The sequence below is a fragment of the Mya arenaria genome, chromosome 2, assembly GCF_026914265.1.
Source record: "Mya arenaria isolate MELC-2E11 chromosome 2, ASM2691426v1".
In the NCBI taxonomy this organism is placed as follows: Eukaryota; Metazoa; Mollusca; class Bivalvia; order Myida; family Myidae; genus Mya; species Mya arenaria.
The window spans coordinates 8,531,202-8,551,199 of record NC_069123.1 but is presented as its reverse complement, the minus strand read 5'-3'; the positions used below and the strand labels follow the sequence as shown (position 1 = coordinate 8,551,199).

General features: G+C 34.8%; 1 protein-coding gene across 1 annotated transcript; it reads left to right on the top strand.

Annotated features, from left to right (window-relative positions):
• LOC128209426 (lactadherin-like) lies at positions 1–8,450 on the top strand. Its single transcript, XM_052913453.1, has 8 exons — positions 1–185; positions 1,971–2,161; positions 2,641–2,796; positions 3,158–3,296; positions 3,472–3,665; positions 5,602–5,754; positions 5,964–6,102; positions 6,388–8,450. Exons 1-8 carry the CDS (start codon positions 113–115, stop codon positions 6,405–6,407), a joined length of 1,065 nt encoding a protein of 354 aa, XP_052769413.1. The 5' UTR covers positions 1–112; the 3' UTR covers positions 6,408–8,450.
• The last annotated feature ends 11,548 nt before the right edge of the window (positions 8,451–19,998 follow it).

The following is a 19,998-nucleotide window of genomic DNA, read 5'->3' as shown; positions in this document are numbered from 1 at the left end:
TTGATTGGCCAGTGTAAAGTAAAATACATGAATATATACGTTTGCATCTGTGTTTTTCCGTAGAGGAAACTAGCAGCAACGGAACAGGCGAAGCTCACAATAATACAAAAAAATGCTTGCTTTTACGATTGCGTTTCTGTTTTGCGTGAACGTTGTTTTAGGATTTGAAGATTACACAACGGATGGTAAGTGGACGTAACTGTTAAGTCGTTAATAGTTGTAAACACAATCCTTATTATAACTTTACGGATTCTTGGATTGCTGCATCTGATGTGAATCCCTTATGTGCGAAAAGAATGGGATAGTTCATCTCGTTACATGTAAGGTGATTGTTTCTTATTATTCGTGCATGTATGCAGTATTAAGGCTCGTCCGAGATTTTTTAAATCGCATGTTAATTTGCAAACTCGCTCACGGGCGTTCTTACTTCATATACACGTGAAAAAAAAGATTAATTGCTTATGTTAACATTTGTTTCTTATGTTGCAACAGAAAAGAGTCTATTTTATTCTTTGAAAATAAGCAACCGATATTTTAGAATTGTTTATTTTGGTCAAATAACTAAGCGGTTGTCCAATCTTAGTGCAGCAATAAATTAAATAAGGCCACACCAAATTCATATTTCGTTCCGCGGATTAACCGCTCCTATTTTTTTGAAAATGTAAAAAAAAATTATTTTTTACAAATCCAAAATCAATCCTAAGTTATGTCTAAATACAGTTGCATATTATGTTAAACTGATTCAGGTAGATTTATATAAGTCGTTTCAAACTTTTTACTAAAAGCAGGGTTATTTATTATTATGAATGATCGTCATATTAAAGTACGTTTTAATTATATAAGAAATTAGATTTATCCATATAATGTTTGTACTAAACACGGATGAATAAATAGTATGTATTCCAACATTTTCCCAATGTCCATTAGAGGTTCAGTTCAAGATGGCATTAAAATGGGTTTAAGGGCAATTATTTGAACAATCTTTCTCATTTATATTGAATATAAGGAAAAATATATTTTTCGCTCTTCGCTCGCTTCGGTTTTTATGAAAACTGACAAAAAAAATATTTGTTTTCGCTCACTCGCTCCAATTTTTTTTTGGCAAAAATCCGAGGAACTAAACATTAATTTGGTGTGGCCTAACAACGTTATAACACCGAGCGGTCCATACATGAGCAACGTCAATATTAGATAAGAACATAGAAGTCGTACTTTTATACGTTGCATGTATATAAAAACTCAGCGTTTGAAGATTTCAGAGGATTTAAGTTGTTGTTTTTTAAAAGCGAGACCATATAGCATTCGGCATTGAGGAAAATATGTTTTAATAAGTAGCAGATATTGTGACAGGACGCTTTTCTGACGTTCTATATCACGCTGTATATCAATTAAGTCAGACGGATGAAAATACACCGAAAAAGACGGGATACCGGCCGTTCGAAAGGCATCCACTCTTATCATATACATCATTCGATTAATTATTTGTTTAAATGTAATGTTTGCAGTTCTTACCACAATAACTGCAATTAGCTTTTGCAAGGCATTTCATAAATTTATCGCATTATTGATCGTTTGCATTTGTGTTATGTTTTAAAAGCAAGATAAAGCAATGAATTTCATTCGGAACGATTGCTTCAAATTTAGTAAGAGCTGAATACATTTCAGAAAATAAAAATGTTAAAGATGGACTCTTTATCCCATTAAAGATTTAACACAATTAATAATATTGTTTTAATATTCCAAAAGGGATGAATAAATGTCGTAAACAATGATTTTTATGAAGGATACCGAGTTTGATATGAAAAAAAGAACATAACACACGATATTTCTACCTTAAGAGACTATGCATGAAGACACTCAGTATACAGATTTATCATTAATATGTAATTTAAGTTTCTAAACTAAACTACTAACGAATGTGTGCAATGTATTTGTTTGATCATAACGAGTGCCTCATTTTGATATTTTAGGTATTTGTAACAACTCGTTGTTAAACACCATCCAGGATTCACAATTTAGTTCATCTTCCTACTGGGCGAGTAGGGGAAACGGATGTGGACCTTGGCGGGCTCGGTTGAACTCAACATTCTATATTAAGAATGGAAATGCCTATTATGGAGCCTGGGTGTCTCAAACAAATAACCAGCGTCAATACATTCAGGTTTTACACCATCCATTTCTCAATTGACTGTTCTAGTTATGAAGTTTCTCAATGTTCAATGTACAATTTTACGTGTTTGTAGAAGGTAAGCTATGCCATCATGTAATTGCATTTTGTAATATTGGCAGTCTTTTGAAAGATATCCGTATTAATGATTATCTCGATATTTTTTTAACCTGTATTTCATTTAAACGAATTCCTTATCCTAAGTCAGCACACAGAGCGATTTGAAATATTTGAATGCTTGAATCAACATACGCATGCGATCTTCATCCTTCCAAAATCTCCCCACGATTACTAAGTCTAAGTTTAGATTACAAACAGTCATTGCCATGGAGAAAAACCATACAGAACATTAAGCTGACAAGCGCATCTTTTTAAAAAAGTTTTTGAAAGTGGAACCTTATAATGGGAAATACTTTAGATGTAGTTTATGCTTCTGATGGAGTTGCCTCCTAGAATATATTTCATGTTTACAGGTAGAGTTTAATGAGATCAGTGAAGTACGAGCCATTGTGACCCTTGCAAGAGACAATTCCGACAGCTACAACCAATATGTAAAATCATATCTTGTACTGTATAGCAAGGATTGCAGGACGTTCGAGACGGTTAAAGATGAGAACGGAGGTGATAATGTACGTATGTCCTAAATGTCTTGTTTTGTAAATGAATTCGCTTGTAATTTGACATGGACAAGCATTTATCAAACCGTTAATTTTGTATTTATTAGCGTTGTGGTCTGGCACTTCTATGAGGCCGTGCGCCTATGCAGAGGTGGGTGGTGGTATGTTCCAGTGTGTAAGTCATTCTAAAGTGAGTCCTTCTCCAAACAAACAGAGTGTTTAACATTAACGTTTATCCAAATGAGGCATATACTGCTGGCAAAAGAAGCTCAACCAAGTTATGTCAATAAGATAATATATTTCCACTTCATAAACTCTACCCCCGTAAAAAATATCAAGATTTTTAAAACATAGTATGTATTTCGACTTTTAGGTGTTTGCCGGTAACAGGGATACGTCGAACATGGTAACGAACCGTTTCTCAACACCGTTGGAGGCAAAATGCATTCGAATCAATCCTTTGTCTTGGTATATACACATATCTATGCGATTTGACCTATTTGGTTGTCCAGGTATGATGTTTTATATATGAACATCCTGTAGTTATTATATAAACCTAACGAAAAGATATCATTTAAAGACAAACACACTCATTGTAATGAACTATTTATTGTTTTGGTGACCTATACACATATTTAGACGGATATTCGGGAATAATCAGCTGACAAAATGCAATATTTATTGTAGACAAGTGCGTAAGGCAACATCTTCTGAGCACCGTGCCGGATTCCCAGTTTAGTGCATCTTCCCACTTGCCCTCAGTTGCAGGCGACGGTGGACCGTGGCGTGCTAGGTTGAACTCTACACGCCATACTGAAGATGGAGCAACCAAATATGGAGGCTGGGTTGCTGCAACGAATGATCAACAACAATACATTCAGGTTAATGTTTATAAAATGAATGTAATAAGGAAACTAAATGATAAATTGTCTGAAAGTCGAGCTCAGTAGTATTTGTCTGTCTACGAGGCAAGATTAAGAACGATGATAATTAATTATTAATTTGATTAACAGCAAACAAAACACCGTGGAAAGGATTTTTGGCTTTTACATTATCATACGGAAATGGCCAAAAGCAAATGTTACGTTTTTTAATTATAAAATTGAAACAAACTTGAGAAACTTTAAAAAACTACATTAAAGTATTCCAACAAACAGTTTTTATATAAAAAAATGTTTTTGAATGATTTCATATTGCAGAGAAAACTAGAAAAATGTTCTCACTGCATTTCAACTGGTAATAATTAGATACGATCTTGATAAAAACAGCAGATATTGCGACGATGAAAACCATATGTCTCAGTTTCGAGCAGCAAATCATCCAGAAGTTTAGCGAGAAGAGCTGTATGAACTCTGTGTTAGAAGAAATCAAGCTGCAACTAGTCAACTTACTTGAATTTTGCGTCCCCTCCCAGATGAGCAACTCCATATTCAGACAGTTTAAGATCAACAAAGAGGTCAATCAACTGAGCCGAGGTAACAAGAGATCATCAGCTAAAGCAATAAAAGCAAAGACACCAAAAGAAATCTTGCGTTCCAAATGTCTGTAGAAACTCTCTAAAACAAAGTTGTTTATATCACTTTATCAATTATATGACCTATATTATTAGCACTGTCTTTATTGTTAACCTAAGACGATTCCCATGATTTAGACCAGTATTCTACACACAGATAGCAACCAAAAGCCAACGAACCTTATCAACTGCCAACAAGACTGTTAAAAGAGCTTCAGCTTCTTCTACGAGAAAGGTGAAACCAAAGCGAACCTGGAAACTACCATTCAGCTTCCCTTACCATCATCACATATACCACACTAAAGAACCTGGTCAGCAGTCCAATAATGAAACATTAGTTTCAGTATAACGGTGTGCGTAACAACATATGCATGTGGATCAGAAGCTTCATGAAGGACCACAGTCAGTGAACCTTGATAAATGTACAGCTGAATATGTACCATTACATGTACATTTCGAAAAATGAAAGCTTCCTAGATTAACAGGCTTTTTTTCCTGTATATCGATATACCTTCCCAACTACATCCATTTTGGAATCAAAGGCAAGACTCTCTGCCGATGAATGTGTGCTGTATTGAAGCACCAAGTCTGAACAAGATGCCAATGCTCTCCAAACATACCTGGACGTTATCGGAGGACTTGTCATTGTAATTCAACAATTGAAGATAATGCATATAACAAGAAGAAGAAGACAAAGGAGCACATATGAGTCTTTTTATGAATAAGTAACCATTTCACATATATCAAAAGCTGGAAATGGTGCAGCGTAGTTCGGCTTGAAAGGTCTGCTCTAATTACATATGAACCAGCCCCGTCACATCCATTCTCAAAACTCCGCTGACCGACCCTCAAGAGCGCTAAGCCAATGCCTGAACTTGTTTGTCTAAATACAGAAAACAGTATACCAATAAACATAACATTCGCACTTTTTAAATTGCTTAGTAATAGTTTTCGTTTCAGCGGTGTTGTTATTCACATTCGTTTCCCATCATAATAAGAACTAAGTCAAGGCTAAGAGCATGACATTACATTAAACGGACCCTTCGTTCATGACAGAGTATCATTCCAATTTAAACATATGTTTACAGTTCACTTACATGAATAATGCAAACAGTTATAAGAATTAAGTCATTCCATATACAATAAAGTAAATAAAAGGAATATTTAAACTGGTGGGGAGATATTAGTCGTCTATCGATAAAATATCATCTTTGATCGAGTCATAACAGAATACAAATCTTTGCAAACCAAGTATGTAAGTACAGTTTGAAATGCATTAAAAACATGTTTTATTTCTAAAACAGGTCAAATTGAGGCTAAGCGAGGTGAGAGGAATTGTGACAAAGGCGAGAGATAATGCAGATGGTTACAATCAGTACGTCACTTCATATCGAGTGTTGTACAGCATCGACTGCGAACGATTTCAAGCTGTTGAGAACCCTGGCGGAACTGATGTGGTATGTGGAACTGAACTATCATCGTTAATATAAATAAATCCGGAAATTAACAAAACGAAAATCCAAAAATGGGGTCGTCGGTATTTGATTGGTTTAACACAAATAATTTGTGTCTTGTTCAACTCTTGATAAGAACTTGAGAATAGATATAAAATTGAACACCATGTCCTTCCTCTGTGTTTTTCAATTATGCCTTTGTTGTTTTCCAGATATTCGTTGGCAATGAGGACACTGACAACAGCAAGACAAATTGGTTCAGTCCTGCCCTGAATGCGAAATGTATTAGAATCAATCCGCTTTCTTGGCACAATCACGTGTCCTTGCGCTTTGAGTTGATTGGTTGCTTAGGTAAATTTGTGATTTTATTGTAATTGTTAACATATATAAAAATGGCATTTATTCAGATATTTTATGTCCATGCAAAAACCTTTTTTTCATAAAATGAGTCCCTCTAATAGTGTTTTAAGACAAGCAAGTTGTGTTGAGTTGAATATTTATTAATATAGACAATGAATAGGAGAGATTCCATTTAGATAGCTTTTTATTTGACTTGAACTAATACCATCCAGGAATCTTCACGTTAACTAGGCCTGCATAACAATCTCCATTTGCCTAACCATTATGTCTCGACAGATCGCAGATGCATGTTCTAGAAGTGGAGTTCCAGAAAACATTCCGAAGACATCGTTATTCAACCGGGATCTGATATGCCATCCCATTGATGTTTTTTGAATATGTAGATTAATTCAACGCTGCAGACAAAATCGATTTTAATCTTCTAGTGTACAGAAACCTCACAAAAATACGCATATTCTATAGTTTTGGGTTTCGAAATAAAGAAATGTTACAATTTGTGTAAACAATAACGTTCTTCACAAATGAACATTGAGATATCTGTAATACAAACATAACACAGCATAAGAAAGTCAAAATCAGATATTAACATCGTATTAACATAACATAATATAATACATGCCATGTCTAAACATAACAATGCATAACATCACATAAAACACAAAAGAATCTTAACAACCCAAAACACACAAAAATATATATAGTATTATTAGATACATATCACATTTCATACAATAACATTAAGAAACATTATTTAACATTACATAACATACAATAAAAAACACAACAGAACTTGCAAATATTTACTTCCTTGAGAATCGGTAATATCCGTGTATGTCCGTACCGGTTGGCATTCTCTTTTTTGTAGTAAAAACTCGATTAGGTATTTGTACATATTTTCGTCTTTTCGTGCAAAAGACTAACGAAAATGCCTCCAATAAGGAATAAAGATCAGTTATCAGAAATAATTTCTATTTATATATCCTAGCATTATATGGGTTCAATCTAAACCATATGGAGCCATGGGGACAAGCCCTAAGCTAGTTCTACGTTCATTTTACAATGTACATTAATGTGTTATCTTCATGGAACAAACCAATTAAAGTTGGCATAATTCATAGAGCAACTCAGATTAAAATTTCAACTAAGTTCACACTTGCTTTTGGTCCTAAATTGGATTTAAAGTAAACGAACTTTGTTTTTTGACACAAAAAATTGAGAAAACCAAGAAAATGGTGTAACCAAATAATGCATTTGAATGAATCAGATGGGCAAAGAAATTTTGAAAACCGTTTGTCCAAGAATTGTATTCATTTGCACTAGTTTATTTATTTAACTACGTAAAGATGATTTGTTACTGCGGTCACAGATTAAACATCAATCAGATATTATATATTTGTTCCATAGGCGAATTGTAAACAGTTTATCTTTTTAGGAACAAATAGACACAAATAAACAAATTGGTAGTGTTTTCAATAAGTGTTCACTAATAATGTCTGAATAAAGCTTAACAGTAAAATCTCTTGGTTTCTATTTTATTCATATTTTAACTTTAGAAAGAACCCAGCATGACATAAGTGTGTTTTGTGACGTAGAGGTCAATGTATGACACCTTACGTTCGTCAGAATTGTCCTAAAAACAATTAAAGAACTGATAAAGTTGAAAATCATCGATTGTGATTGGTCCACACAAAACTGCAAACACTAAGTGGTTTTTAACTGAATAAATAATAAAAAAGTATTTTTTTAATATGAAGTGATAATTATTTTTCAAGGTTACATAGTGGAGCCAAAGATTGGTGCTAGTTAAATATTTATATTATCAAGACCTGTAAGATTTACTGCATGAAGGCTATCATACCTCTACACACGTATTGTGGTTCGTTAGTTAAACGCTTATACTAGTGTTGTGTCGATGATCGATTACAATCGACAATTGATCGGAAAGGCCTACGTTGGCGACAATCGATAGTAAAATTTGAACAATCGATTATAGGAACAAGGGACGTAACCGCTACCGACTGATTTTCTTTTTCTGGTTAATGCTAGTTCATGTTGAAACATTAAGGTGAAACTATGTTAAGTTATTTAGTTATATTCTTATCAAGTCAGTTTGTCACTAGAGTATCTTATGTTAAATTTTCTTTGTAATTTAACTGCTAAAGGATTGGTTCTCAACTTCTCATGTTTGTGGTTTAAAAGTGATTTTTAAAACATGTTACCGTTTACTTTTTACAATGTAAGAATTTAGTTTTCTCAGTTTAATGTTCTTGTAAAACATATATAATAATCAACTGCTTGTTGTACTTGCTACTGACTGATTATTAAAAAACAAATCAATATCTTTCTTTGTTATTATTTTACACATGTATACAATACTAAATGTAAGACAAAAATTAGAGCCTGTTGTCTTATGTTCTGTAATAGTAATTTGTAAACAATAAAGAACAGTTGCGTTCTGAATAAATAATTTAATTTATACAAAGAAATGTACAAACAATATTGTAAGGGAAATTGGTGTTTAAAACTGGTGCATGTACTCACAGGCATCTGAATCATTGTTTGTCACTAAAATGTTGTTTAAAACCATTTTGGGTACATACAATGAGATAAACAACAATGTATTGAAAAAATTGCTCATTCCAAGTCAAAAAATAAAAAAAAAGTTGTCAAAACGTTCAATCTGTGAGAGTGCAGCCTTATGAGAACCAACTCGTACACTCGTGTTTATTACACATACGTAAGAACGTGTACCCTCTTGATCACAAATATGTTAAAAGCTAAATTGTTTTGTCGCGTCCATTTGAATGCTTAGCTCCACTTTGGCATCTTTTCATTTGCGTTTAACTGGAAAGTTGCTTTTCACAAACACTAATAGATTACAGACATGTTTTCATATATTTTATGAGAAGGGGCATTCTGAGGACATTGACTTGCTTTGCTGAGAACCGATCAACGTCCTCGAAATCACTTATAGTACTTTATAGAACTAAAGTGCTCTTGAATAGAGAAAAAACATGCTAAGATATAAGATGAATTTATCTCTTGATGCTGATGATTTTCGTTTATATTTGTTTATATACTTTGTACAATGAACAAATATTACCAACTCTATATGTTTTCGACATACTATGGGCAATGGCCAAGAAGTGACAAGATATAACTTTATTATTGATTTTTTGTGTTTCAAATTTGATGGGACTGAGGAAACTACCAATAGAATTGTCTCTGGATCATTGGCTGAATTGTATTTAACATGAAATAACGATATGTGGCCAAACGTATATTTAAAGCTGCACTCTCACAAATTTACCGTTTTTACAACTTTTTTTTATTTTTTGTCTTGGAAAGAGCAAATCTTTGCTTAAATATCTGCAAACCACTGATATAAGATTGCTGACAAATCATTTTTTGAACTTTAATATAAAAATCTGCGATGTGATTTTTTGTCAGCCTTCCACAGAGTCTGATCCAGCGATTGCATTTTTCTAAATCACTCGCTGGTTTCGAAAACGGAACGAATTACACGCCGGTCTTGTTACCTTGTATCCGAATTACAAGTGTCATAACAACACCTTTTTACCATAATACTAAAAAGGCGAGGAAATGTCAATGCATGTATATGACGGACTCTGGTCAGTTTGACGGACAAAATGGCGGATAACAACACGGCTTATCAGCGCTGTATTCTGATTGGCTGATAGGACCTGTCAATCAAATCCTGTCGTAAGGTCAATTAAAACTGAGAATTTGTTACTTTCAAAAATAACAGTCTTACATATCTTAAAATTGTTCACTGACATGTCAGTTTCATACATTACTTCAACATTTGTATCAGTACAATTTTTGACAATGAATCCTGGTGATAAAGAAGTAACAACAGTTTCTGCATTAAATTCACTGCCTACAAGTATTGATGGTTCCCTTTTCCAGGCAAGCGGGTAATGGGCCTGTTTCTTTACTGCAAACAAATTCCTTTTTGGTTTGACTTGGAAAACCCTTTGTAATATTGACCCAAGTTGGTCACTGGTCAGGTTGTGTGCTCCATCTTTTGAATCTAGGAGGATTTCCATTTTGTATGTGTATATTATATCCTGTACACATATGCTTCCACCACAATCAGCAGACAAATGTTGAATAAGCCTGTGGAATACAAAAAAATGGTCAGTTATACTGTCTGGACTAGATAATCATTTTCATCCCTTCCCCACAACCCCTATAAAGCTACCAGAGTCTTAATTCTATGAACAGAGGCTACTGCATATTTTAACAAAATACTTTAAAGCTGCACTCTCACAGATTGAACGTTTTGACAACTTTTTTTTTGTCTTTGAACGAGCCAATTTTTGCTAGGGTTAGGGTTAGGGTCAGCACTTTTGCGGACAGTGCAGATCATGAAAATGCAGGCTGATGTTGGCCATGACACTGTACACATATAGGGCTAATTGACACTTTGTACATATAGGGCTATGACACTGTGCACATATAGGGCTATGACACTGTGCACATATAGGGCTAATTGACACTGTGCACATGTATAGGGCTATAACACTGTGCACACATAGGGCCAAATTGGCACTATGCACATAATTATAGGGCTAATTGACACTGTGCACGTAATTATAGTGCTAATTGACACTATGCACATATATGAAATTGTGACACTGTTCAAAAATTGGATGATGGTGAAGTTAGGCTCTGCAGAATTCATTTGATAAATTATGAAGTAGAAGACATAGATTTAGGTTTAACATAATATTATTGAATTTAAGACTTTTTTTAATTTTATATTTTATTAACATGAAACAATGATTATTTTTTGATGCGATGGTATTTTAGGAAATATATATATATATACACAAGAATGATGTTCCATTTAAAAGAAAACATTGCTGCTTTGTACAAGTATAAAACTTCTGTTTTAATTCAGCATTTCTTTGTGCTTTCAGATTTAACAGAAATGTGAATGAAGAAGAAATTGATGGTACAGCAGTGTCAGCCCAGCCATTAGACTCTGATGCTGACACCACTGAGCTATTGGCAGGTCTTGATATTGAAAGTTTAATTTCAGAATCACCAAATACAGTACAACGACCAAATTTGTCTCTGCCGGAGGATGTCAAAATAGTGGAAAAACTAATATCATTGAAATTTCAAGAACCCTTGAGAGAAAATCAGACTGTTTACAATCTTTTTATTCACTATTTACTTGATAACAATGAAAAACTTCAAGAGTTTTGTGCGACACAGTACTTTCATCTTTTGGAAATGTTCAATTAAACTGTGAAAGACAGTAAGACACAAAAAGCACAGACTGCCTTTTTCAAAGCCTTTAAGTCACATCTAACATCTGGTGTATACAAATCTTTAGTAATGAATTTAATACCAGAGTCTGTTCATGGTAGATGTCATTTTTCAGTTAGGGTATGATGTAATGTCTTTTTTAAGAAAAGAAATAACAAGTAATGCAGCTGAGAACCTACCAGAACAGGATTTCTCTCAAACTTGTTCAAAAAGGCAGTTTGACAATGACATGACTGATACTGCTAAAGGAAAAGTAATTTGGAGGATACATAGTAACTAAACTTCGATATCGAACAAATTCAATAGTTCAAAAAATGCTTTCAAATCAGAAATATCCAAAATTGAACAGTATGAGTTGGCAAAAAGAACATTGAAGTTTTTACATATATTGATGTGTTCTGAGACTTCTACTTCTGAATATCCTGAGACTTTAAAGGAAACTGCAAGAAAACAAAATATTAATAGAGGTCTCACAAATATAACTGACAATGCTTATAAGTTTTTTGAAGATCTGATCAGTACTCTCTTATCTCATCTGACCGTAGATAACCTCAATAAGTTGGGTGCAGATCTCCACAAGCATGTTACAGATTCTGTGAACAAAAATTCTAATTTGCACCACTGTTTTCTTCAGGTTATATCAAAAGCTTCTGTTACAGAAGAGGTTTCATTTGACAACCAAGATGTTGAAGACAATATTGGATGTAATGTCAGTTCTTGTTTAGATGACCTTACTTATAATGCTGAAGTTCTGAACGATCTTTTGGGTAATGTTCTGTCAATGGCCTGTTCAGATTTGTTTGAACAGTTTTCTAAAGATGTAGTTAACTCATTTGAAATTAAAAAAAATGGAGCACCGCAAACAGGTTCATGTTTCAACTTCGAAATTTAAAAAAGGAAAAAAAAGCTGCATCTATTTCAAAGGACCCAGTTCCATCAACATCAGGAATTCAGGACCAAGTTCCATCAACATCAGGAATTCAGGACCAAGTTCCATCAACATCAGGCATTCAGGACCCAGTTCCATCAACATCAGGCATTCAGGACCAAGTTCCATCAACATCAGGCATTCAGGACCCAGTTCCATCAACATCAGGCATTCAGGACCAAGTTCCATCAACATCAGGCATTCAGGACCAAGTTCCATCAACATCAGGCATTCAGGACCAAGTTCCATCAACATCAGGCATTCAGGACCAAGTTCCATCAACATCAGGCATTCAGGACCCAGTTCCATCAACATCAGGCATTCAGGACCAAGTTCCATCAACATCAGGCATTCAGGACCAAGTTCCATCAACATCAGGCATTCAGGACCAAGTTCCATCAACATCAGGCATTCAGGACCAAGTTCCATCAACATCAGGCATTCAGGACCAAGTTCCATCAACATCAGGCATTCAGGACCCAGTTCCATCAACATCAGGCATTCAGGACCCAGTTCCATCAACATCAGGCATTCAGGACCAAGTTCCATCAACATCAGGCATTCAGGACCAAGTTCCATCAACATCAGGCATTCAGGACCAAGTTCCATCAACATCAGGAATTCAGGACCCAGTTCGATCAACATCAGGAATTCAGGACCCAGTTCCATCAACATCAGGAATTCAGGACCAAGTTCCATCAACATCAGGCATTCAGGACCAAGTTCCATCAACATCAGGCATTCAGGACCCAGTTCCATCAACATCAGGCATTCAGGACCAAGTTCCATCAACATCAGGCATTCAGGACCAAGTTCCATCAACATCAGGCATTCAGGACCCAGTTCCATCAACATCAGGCATTCAGGACCCAGTTCCATCAACATCAGGCATTCAGGACCCAGTTCCATCAACATCAGGAATTCAGGACCAAGTTCCATCAACATCAGGCATTCAGGACCAAGTTCCATCAACATCAGGCATTCAGGACCAAGTTCCATCAACATCAGGCATTCAGGACCAAGTTCCATCAACATCAGGCATTCAGGACCCAGTTCCATCAACATCAGGCATTCAGGACCAAGTTCCATCAACATCAGGCATTCAGGACCCAGTTCCATCAACAGCAAGTGGAATCAATACTGCTGAACAGTCCAGCCCTATAATATCAGAGAAAACAGCATCTTCTGATGAAGATGACACATTTTGTACAAAGTGCAATAAGTTGTATGTTAATGGAGCAGACTGGATTTGTTGTGACAGTTGTAATAAGTGGTTTTATAGAAAATGTGCAGGCTTATCGAATCCTTTAAAATGGAAAAAGTTCTCCAAAAGGGGTGTCAGTTATTACTGTATGCACTGTCAGTGATTCAAATTTATTTTGATAAAGCAGTGAAATGGTATTGCAAAGAATATGATATTGGAAACTGGAAACAATCTTTGGGTTTTTCTCTACTTCCCGATTGGGATAATTATACTAAATATACAGTAATCTATAATATTTATTGTCTCAGTCTTTTATCAATGCTAAATGTTTCTCTCTTTTTTTAAATGGCTTACAATATTGTTAAACTTTTGAATTTTTGTGTCAGTTAGAATATATACATTTCATTCTCTATTAGAGAGCTGTCCTACTTTTTTGGTGACTGTGAATAGTTTTGTTAAATAAATAAAATCAGCATTTTATAATTATGAGAACACTTTCTGGCAATATTACATACATTCATACATATTTAAGTTCATATCTCAGTTTTGGAATGCAAAGTTAAGTTTCAATTAAAACGTCAAAGTCTAAGAATTCTAAACTTTTGTTAAGCCATTAAAAAGTTTAAACGGTAGAAATGTTGGAATCAAATGTGTATTTGCCAGTTTGGTTGACAATTTTATATTCTATGGAATATACCATGTATAGTGATTAGCAGATGACCCTCTAAATAAACAAGGAAAAATGTCAATTCACCTTCCCGAGCAAGCAGCAAATAATTATATGTAATAGTTTCCTGTTTGGGAAGTTTGGAAAAGTCATAGACTACTTCCTCTTCAAAACTGCTACTAATGGATATAGATATAAAATTCCCAAAATGAAAAATAAGAGAAATATCACAGCTTCGTCTGTTAAAGTACATTGTTATAAAAATAATGTGTTCTAACGCAACACAATTATTTCTCTTTCTGAGTATTTGTAAGATTTAAATTGAGTGTAAATGCAAGACAATGAGGACTAGTGTTTCTTTTACCTTAACTTACTTTGCTTCAGGTCAGTCAAATGATTTTTGGCAAATTGTACACAAATCAATGTAGTTAATAAATGTGTGACCATTCAACTCCTCAAGTATTATTTTTAGCTCACCTAAGCACAAAGTGCTCAGGATGAGTTATTGTGATAGCTCTTCATCCGCCCGTACACTCTGTCCTTTAAGTATTTCATTCTAAAGTACTATGCCTATTTTGATGAAACTTCACAGGAATGTTCCTTTGGTTGCCTGCTTTAGATTTGTTGCAAACACAATTATAAGTATTATAGACTTAACAGCTTTGACAGTGGAGGAAGACCCCAGGTACCCCTATATGCATGATACCATCACCAGAGGACACCTGGGTAGAACCATCGACCTTCCGCTTGTTGCATAGCTACCTCACATTAAGAACTCAGCACTGAGTTAGGCTTCGACCAGAAACTAGTAGGCAAAGTCTTAAGTAGATGAACTGTCTTTCAACCAAACATTGTGCACCAGGCCCCTTTAAGGCCTCCTTTGCCACAATGTAGCAAAATTCTACAAAAACAAGCAACTGCATACAGATTTTGGAAAGTGGATACAATTTTTTTATTAAAATATGGCCCAAGTTCAGCAATACTGTGGGCCTACAGTTTAAAATTGGCAATTCCTCAAAAAAAGTGGCTATTTTTCCTGAGGCCCTGATATGCACATTTTCAGCCTTATCAAGGATCCACCTATAAATTAATTGATCTTTCAATCTTCGTCTTGCCTGGCTAACTTCATGTACTATGCTGTTGGTAGTGTCATTCCCAGTAGTTATCACAAGACCACGCAATGAAATCTGTTCAGAACAGTTCTATTCTATTCTAGTACTAAATATTTGGCGTCAATTTTTACAGAAAAACAAGTATATCATTGCAATGTTACCATGTTACAAAGGCCATGGTAAATCAAGACGTAGATGTAGGCGTTCTCAAAAAAAAAAAAAAACAGTAAATTTTACAGTTTGAATTTGGCGCTAGCGAGACAGTATGTTGACATGCAAGGTGAAGGTCATTCGTTTTTAAAACTTATTTTTTAATTTGAATTTAGATAATATTTTCATGATAATGCACATAATAAATTCATTAAGATAGAATAATATATAAATGCAGTAGGAATAACGGAAAATAAATAATTAAACATTTTAACCTGTTTTACTATTGACCAATCGTATAACACTATCTCTTCGCTTCATTCTCCTGTCACTTCAAAATCAAAATGGCGAACTTTACTTGATCTGCGCTTCCACAACCGATATTCTCAAAAGAATTACGTATGTAGAGGGCTTTCGTTCAGTTGAGACTTCGCAGATCGAAAGGAAAATAGTTTTGTTATGGAACGTACGTGGAAATTCTAGCCGTTTTTTGTTTACTTCGTAGGAATCGACCAGAAATCGTGTTTGTATACATGAATAGAATGGACGTCGAAAACGACATGAATTGAAAATAATAGCATTTTTTGAAACTTTTTCTCATTTCTTTGCTATTTGAGTGATTTAAATGAAATAAAAAGGTTTAACGCTTGGATTGATGCTTTAAAATGGCGACCACAAAGAAATAACTGTGATCTGGTCGTTTCTTGCAGCAGTGTTCTTGTTTGTTCAGCATGATGTATTTGTTCCGTTGGAGACCTTGTATCTTATCATAATATATAGCCCATATAGAACATTAAAAAAAGTTTGTGTCAAGTACCTGTGATCCAGTTCAAACATAAAATACTTCACTAAATACAATTTCAATATTTTTCGAAACGCCAGCTAGCCCCAAACCCTTAACCGGAAGCAGACGCCGAGCCGAAAGGTTTAGCCCTTCTTAATATTCGAATCGTGCTGTAATTGTAAACGGGTCGCGAAACAGATGACATTTGAATTTGAGAAAAAAATAGCATGCCATTTTCCATATATATGTTTTAATAAATGTTTTTCTTACCTGAATATTGAAAACGTAGCTACATCGGTCCCGTTTTCCTTGATTTACAACATTTGTTTCCTCAACCAGCCATATGTTCAGTGAAAGCGCGCGAGGTTCCTTAGAGAAAATGACAATTTTAAAGCAAGGGGAAGTAACTTTTCTGTAATATGTTGGAGCTAGCATTTATGAGCTCGTGATTGGTTTCGTTTTCAATTTCCAGTTTTAGAATAATGCAGATTCGAGTTAGGAGTTAGACAAATAGTGTTCTGCAATTTTAATAAACGAGTTATGCACCAGTCAATTGTAACCACGCCCCCGGTCCGGGGAAAATAGAAGGGACTTTGACTTTCGGTCCAGCCAACCCCGGCTAAAATCCCCGCCCTGCGGGGACGACCAGATGGTAAAATTCCCGACAATTGCCCTCGCACCCTAGGTAAGGCCCATTCCCCGCTATATTTAAAGCGAAGACAAAACCACCGCATTCATCCAGCACTGTGGGGCCACCTGAAGGTAAAAACACGGCCCATTTCCCCGGCTATCCCCTGATCGGGGGGGGGGGGGCGTGGTAACAATTGACTGGTGCATTAATTTATAACGACATATCTTCACTTTGATTTGTTGCTTTGGACATGCTTACTGTAGTTTCGTAATCGACATCCATTTAAGGTGACAGCACACAACGAAATTGCCCTTCTTGTTCTATGTAAAATCACTCCAGTTCGCCACTTTATTATGAATTTGCAGAATAGATTTCAGCTTTTACATTATTTTTCCACAAATTATGAAACCAAAACTTATTTATTTGCAAATAAATGTGGTTTTATTAAAACATGATGATGATTTAGAAAAGGTGATGCTAGATGTAGATAAATACATTGCAAATGAAAAATATTACCATTAATTACAGGAAGCAATTCACATTATCGCCTAACAGCTTAATTTTACTTTTAAAGGCGCACACTACAGGTTGATGATTTTTTTTATTATAATGCATTATGATGTTCACCTCATTTGACTTTAATGATCAAAAGAAAAAAGGTATGTCTGTGTAGAGATAAAAGAAATATTTACGATGCTTTTTTAACTGGGTAATTTGTGGCCACGTAGTTATTAATTGAAAAACACTATCCATTCTAAAGGCTAATATTTTGTGATCTGTACTCAAATTAAATTCTTGATATTATAAGAGTCAAATGAGTCAAAGTGTTTAAAAAATGTATCAACCTATAGTGTGCGCCTTTAAAGGATCTTTCACAAGATAAACTGAAGTGGATGGGGAAGGTCAAATCTTTTAACACCTGAACACTTTTATTTAGATTTAAGATACAATTTTTGACCGGGTAAAATACATACGAAAGTAATTGAATTGAGCAAATTGTGCGCGAAGGATTTTTTAAGGAATGAATTGCGGGGTTGATGTCATTATCGGGGTATGCACGCAATTGGGCTGGTCAAAGTGTATGGAGTCCGAGGGACTCCACGCGTACTTTGACCAGCCCATATCCCTGATAATGACATCAAAACTGCAATTCATTACTTATATTTACACCAATAGTTCATTATTTAATTCATTATTGTTAAAACAATACTTCATTTCATTTAAGAAAACCTTTCAGTAACCCTTTCTTACACATTCTGTTAATGGAACGACCAGAAACATTTTATCAAATGACGTCACAAGAACGCGGGAAAAGATCGACCACTTGAATCACTTTTAAAGCTGCACTCTTACAGATATACCATTTTCACAACTTTTTTATTCTTTTTTGTTTTGGAACAAGCAAATAGAAAAATGCATAAAACATCAATTTTGAACTTAAATATAAAGATCTGCGATCTCATTTTTTGTCAGCAGTATTATATATATATATATATATATATATTCGCAAAAAAATGGCTCGTTCCAAAACAAAAAATAAAAAAGTTGTCAAAACGTTCTATCTGTGAGAGTGCAGCTTTAAACGTAAAATTGAAACACTTATGACATCAATACATACAACATATCATAAATAAACACTTTCTAAAATGTTGATATATATTTTACGGAACTTGCTGAGATAAAACAAACAATAACAAGATGAACAATTTTCATATATATTGTTATGCGATGAATTGCGATCCGAACATATCCGAAGATGTTGCGTTCATCGGATGATAACCGCAATTGCCGAAAGGCAGTTCATTTAAGGAATGGAAGTTGAGGTGTAAATATTGTCATACATACGCGTAGACCTTCGACATCACGAATGATTATTTGTGCCAACCAAGAAAAATAATGCAACACATTAATAATTACCTTAATTTACTTCTCGTCTTAAAACGTACGCGATCACCAAATGGACACAACTAAAAAGGTTTTCTTTACCCAATTCTTCACCACTCGTGCTCTCCTTTGCCCTGCAAGCTTTCATTTCATCCTCATACTTTACTTCATGCAGTTTTTCCATTCTTTCACGTCACAGTTAAAATTCTTGCCTTTTTAGATTTTTATAGTTTTTTCTTCTTAAACATAATTTAACTTATTTTTGTTAAATATAACAACGCATATTAAAAATTGGCTCGTGTTAATAAGTATTATACGAAAAGCTATGCTATGTCCAAATTTTGAAAATTACATTTGTCGGAAAGGGCTCTCATAAGTTGTTTATCGTCTCCCAGCCCAATCCGATTATTAAGTATTGTGTATAATATTGCATTTGAATGCTTTCTATTTAAAAAAATAAATATGTTTAAACCAAAAGGACACAGCTTACTGACGTACAATCAACAGTGCCCGTGCTCGTATACATCTAGATCTGTTTTCAATACGAAAACATACGTCTCCCCTCATGCTATCCCGAGGTTTGCAGAACTATTGCGAAAGATTCAAACATAATTTTAAATATTACAACGTCTTACAATGCTCAATATGCCTAAATTCCATTTCGTCAATGGCCACAGCACTGCTTGGCAACAACAAATCCCCAAATACACAACTTCAAATACTGGTTAACATTCATATTGCGTTTAAATAACTCAGACTAAAACTAATTCTTATTGGGGTTTGGGAGGCACATTATTGTTAAAACTGCTCTTTCTGGAAGCAGCCACACATAGATGCACAACTCATTGTAAGGTTTTGTAACGCCAGTCATCATGAGTTTGGAAATATCCGTGACTCAAGATTGCAAGCTCTAAATGCCACATGCCGTATGTTCACAAAATCAAGGCCCAGAACTCTTCATTTACTGTGTGCAGCCACACAAAAAAAACACAGCTAAACAAGATACTTAACATGCTTTTGAAGTGTCCTCACTTTGGTTGAGTTTTAGAGATACGCGCGTCACAAGACTGTTTGTTCTATATACTATTTTTAACTAAGTATCGGGACATAACTCTGCATATTATGGGCGGAGCAAACCACAAAGCCCATGGTGCATGACTTTATGTGCTTGTTAACGTAACTGTAAATATATGACTCTGGTCCATAAACTGTTGGTGATACCCGCG

Bases quoted from the DNA above. Each gene is read 5' to 3' on its own strand.
- LOC128209426 (XM_052913453.1), top strand. From the start codon at position 113: ATGCTTGCTTTTACGATTGCGTTTCTGTTTTGCGTGAACGTTGTTTTA. The intron at 3,666-5,601 runs GTTAATGTTTAT...TTTCTAAAACAG, and splicing joins ATCAACAACAATACATTCAG to GTCAAATTGAGGCTAAGCGA. The intron at 6,103-6,387 runs GTAAATTTGTGA...ATGTCTCGACAG, and splicing joins TGAGTTGATTGGTTGCTTAG to ATCGCAGATGCATGTTCTAG.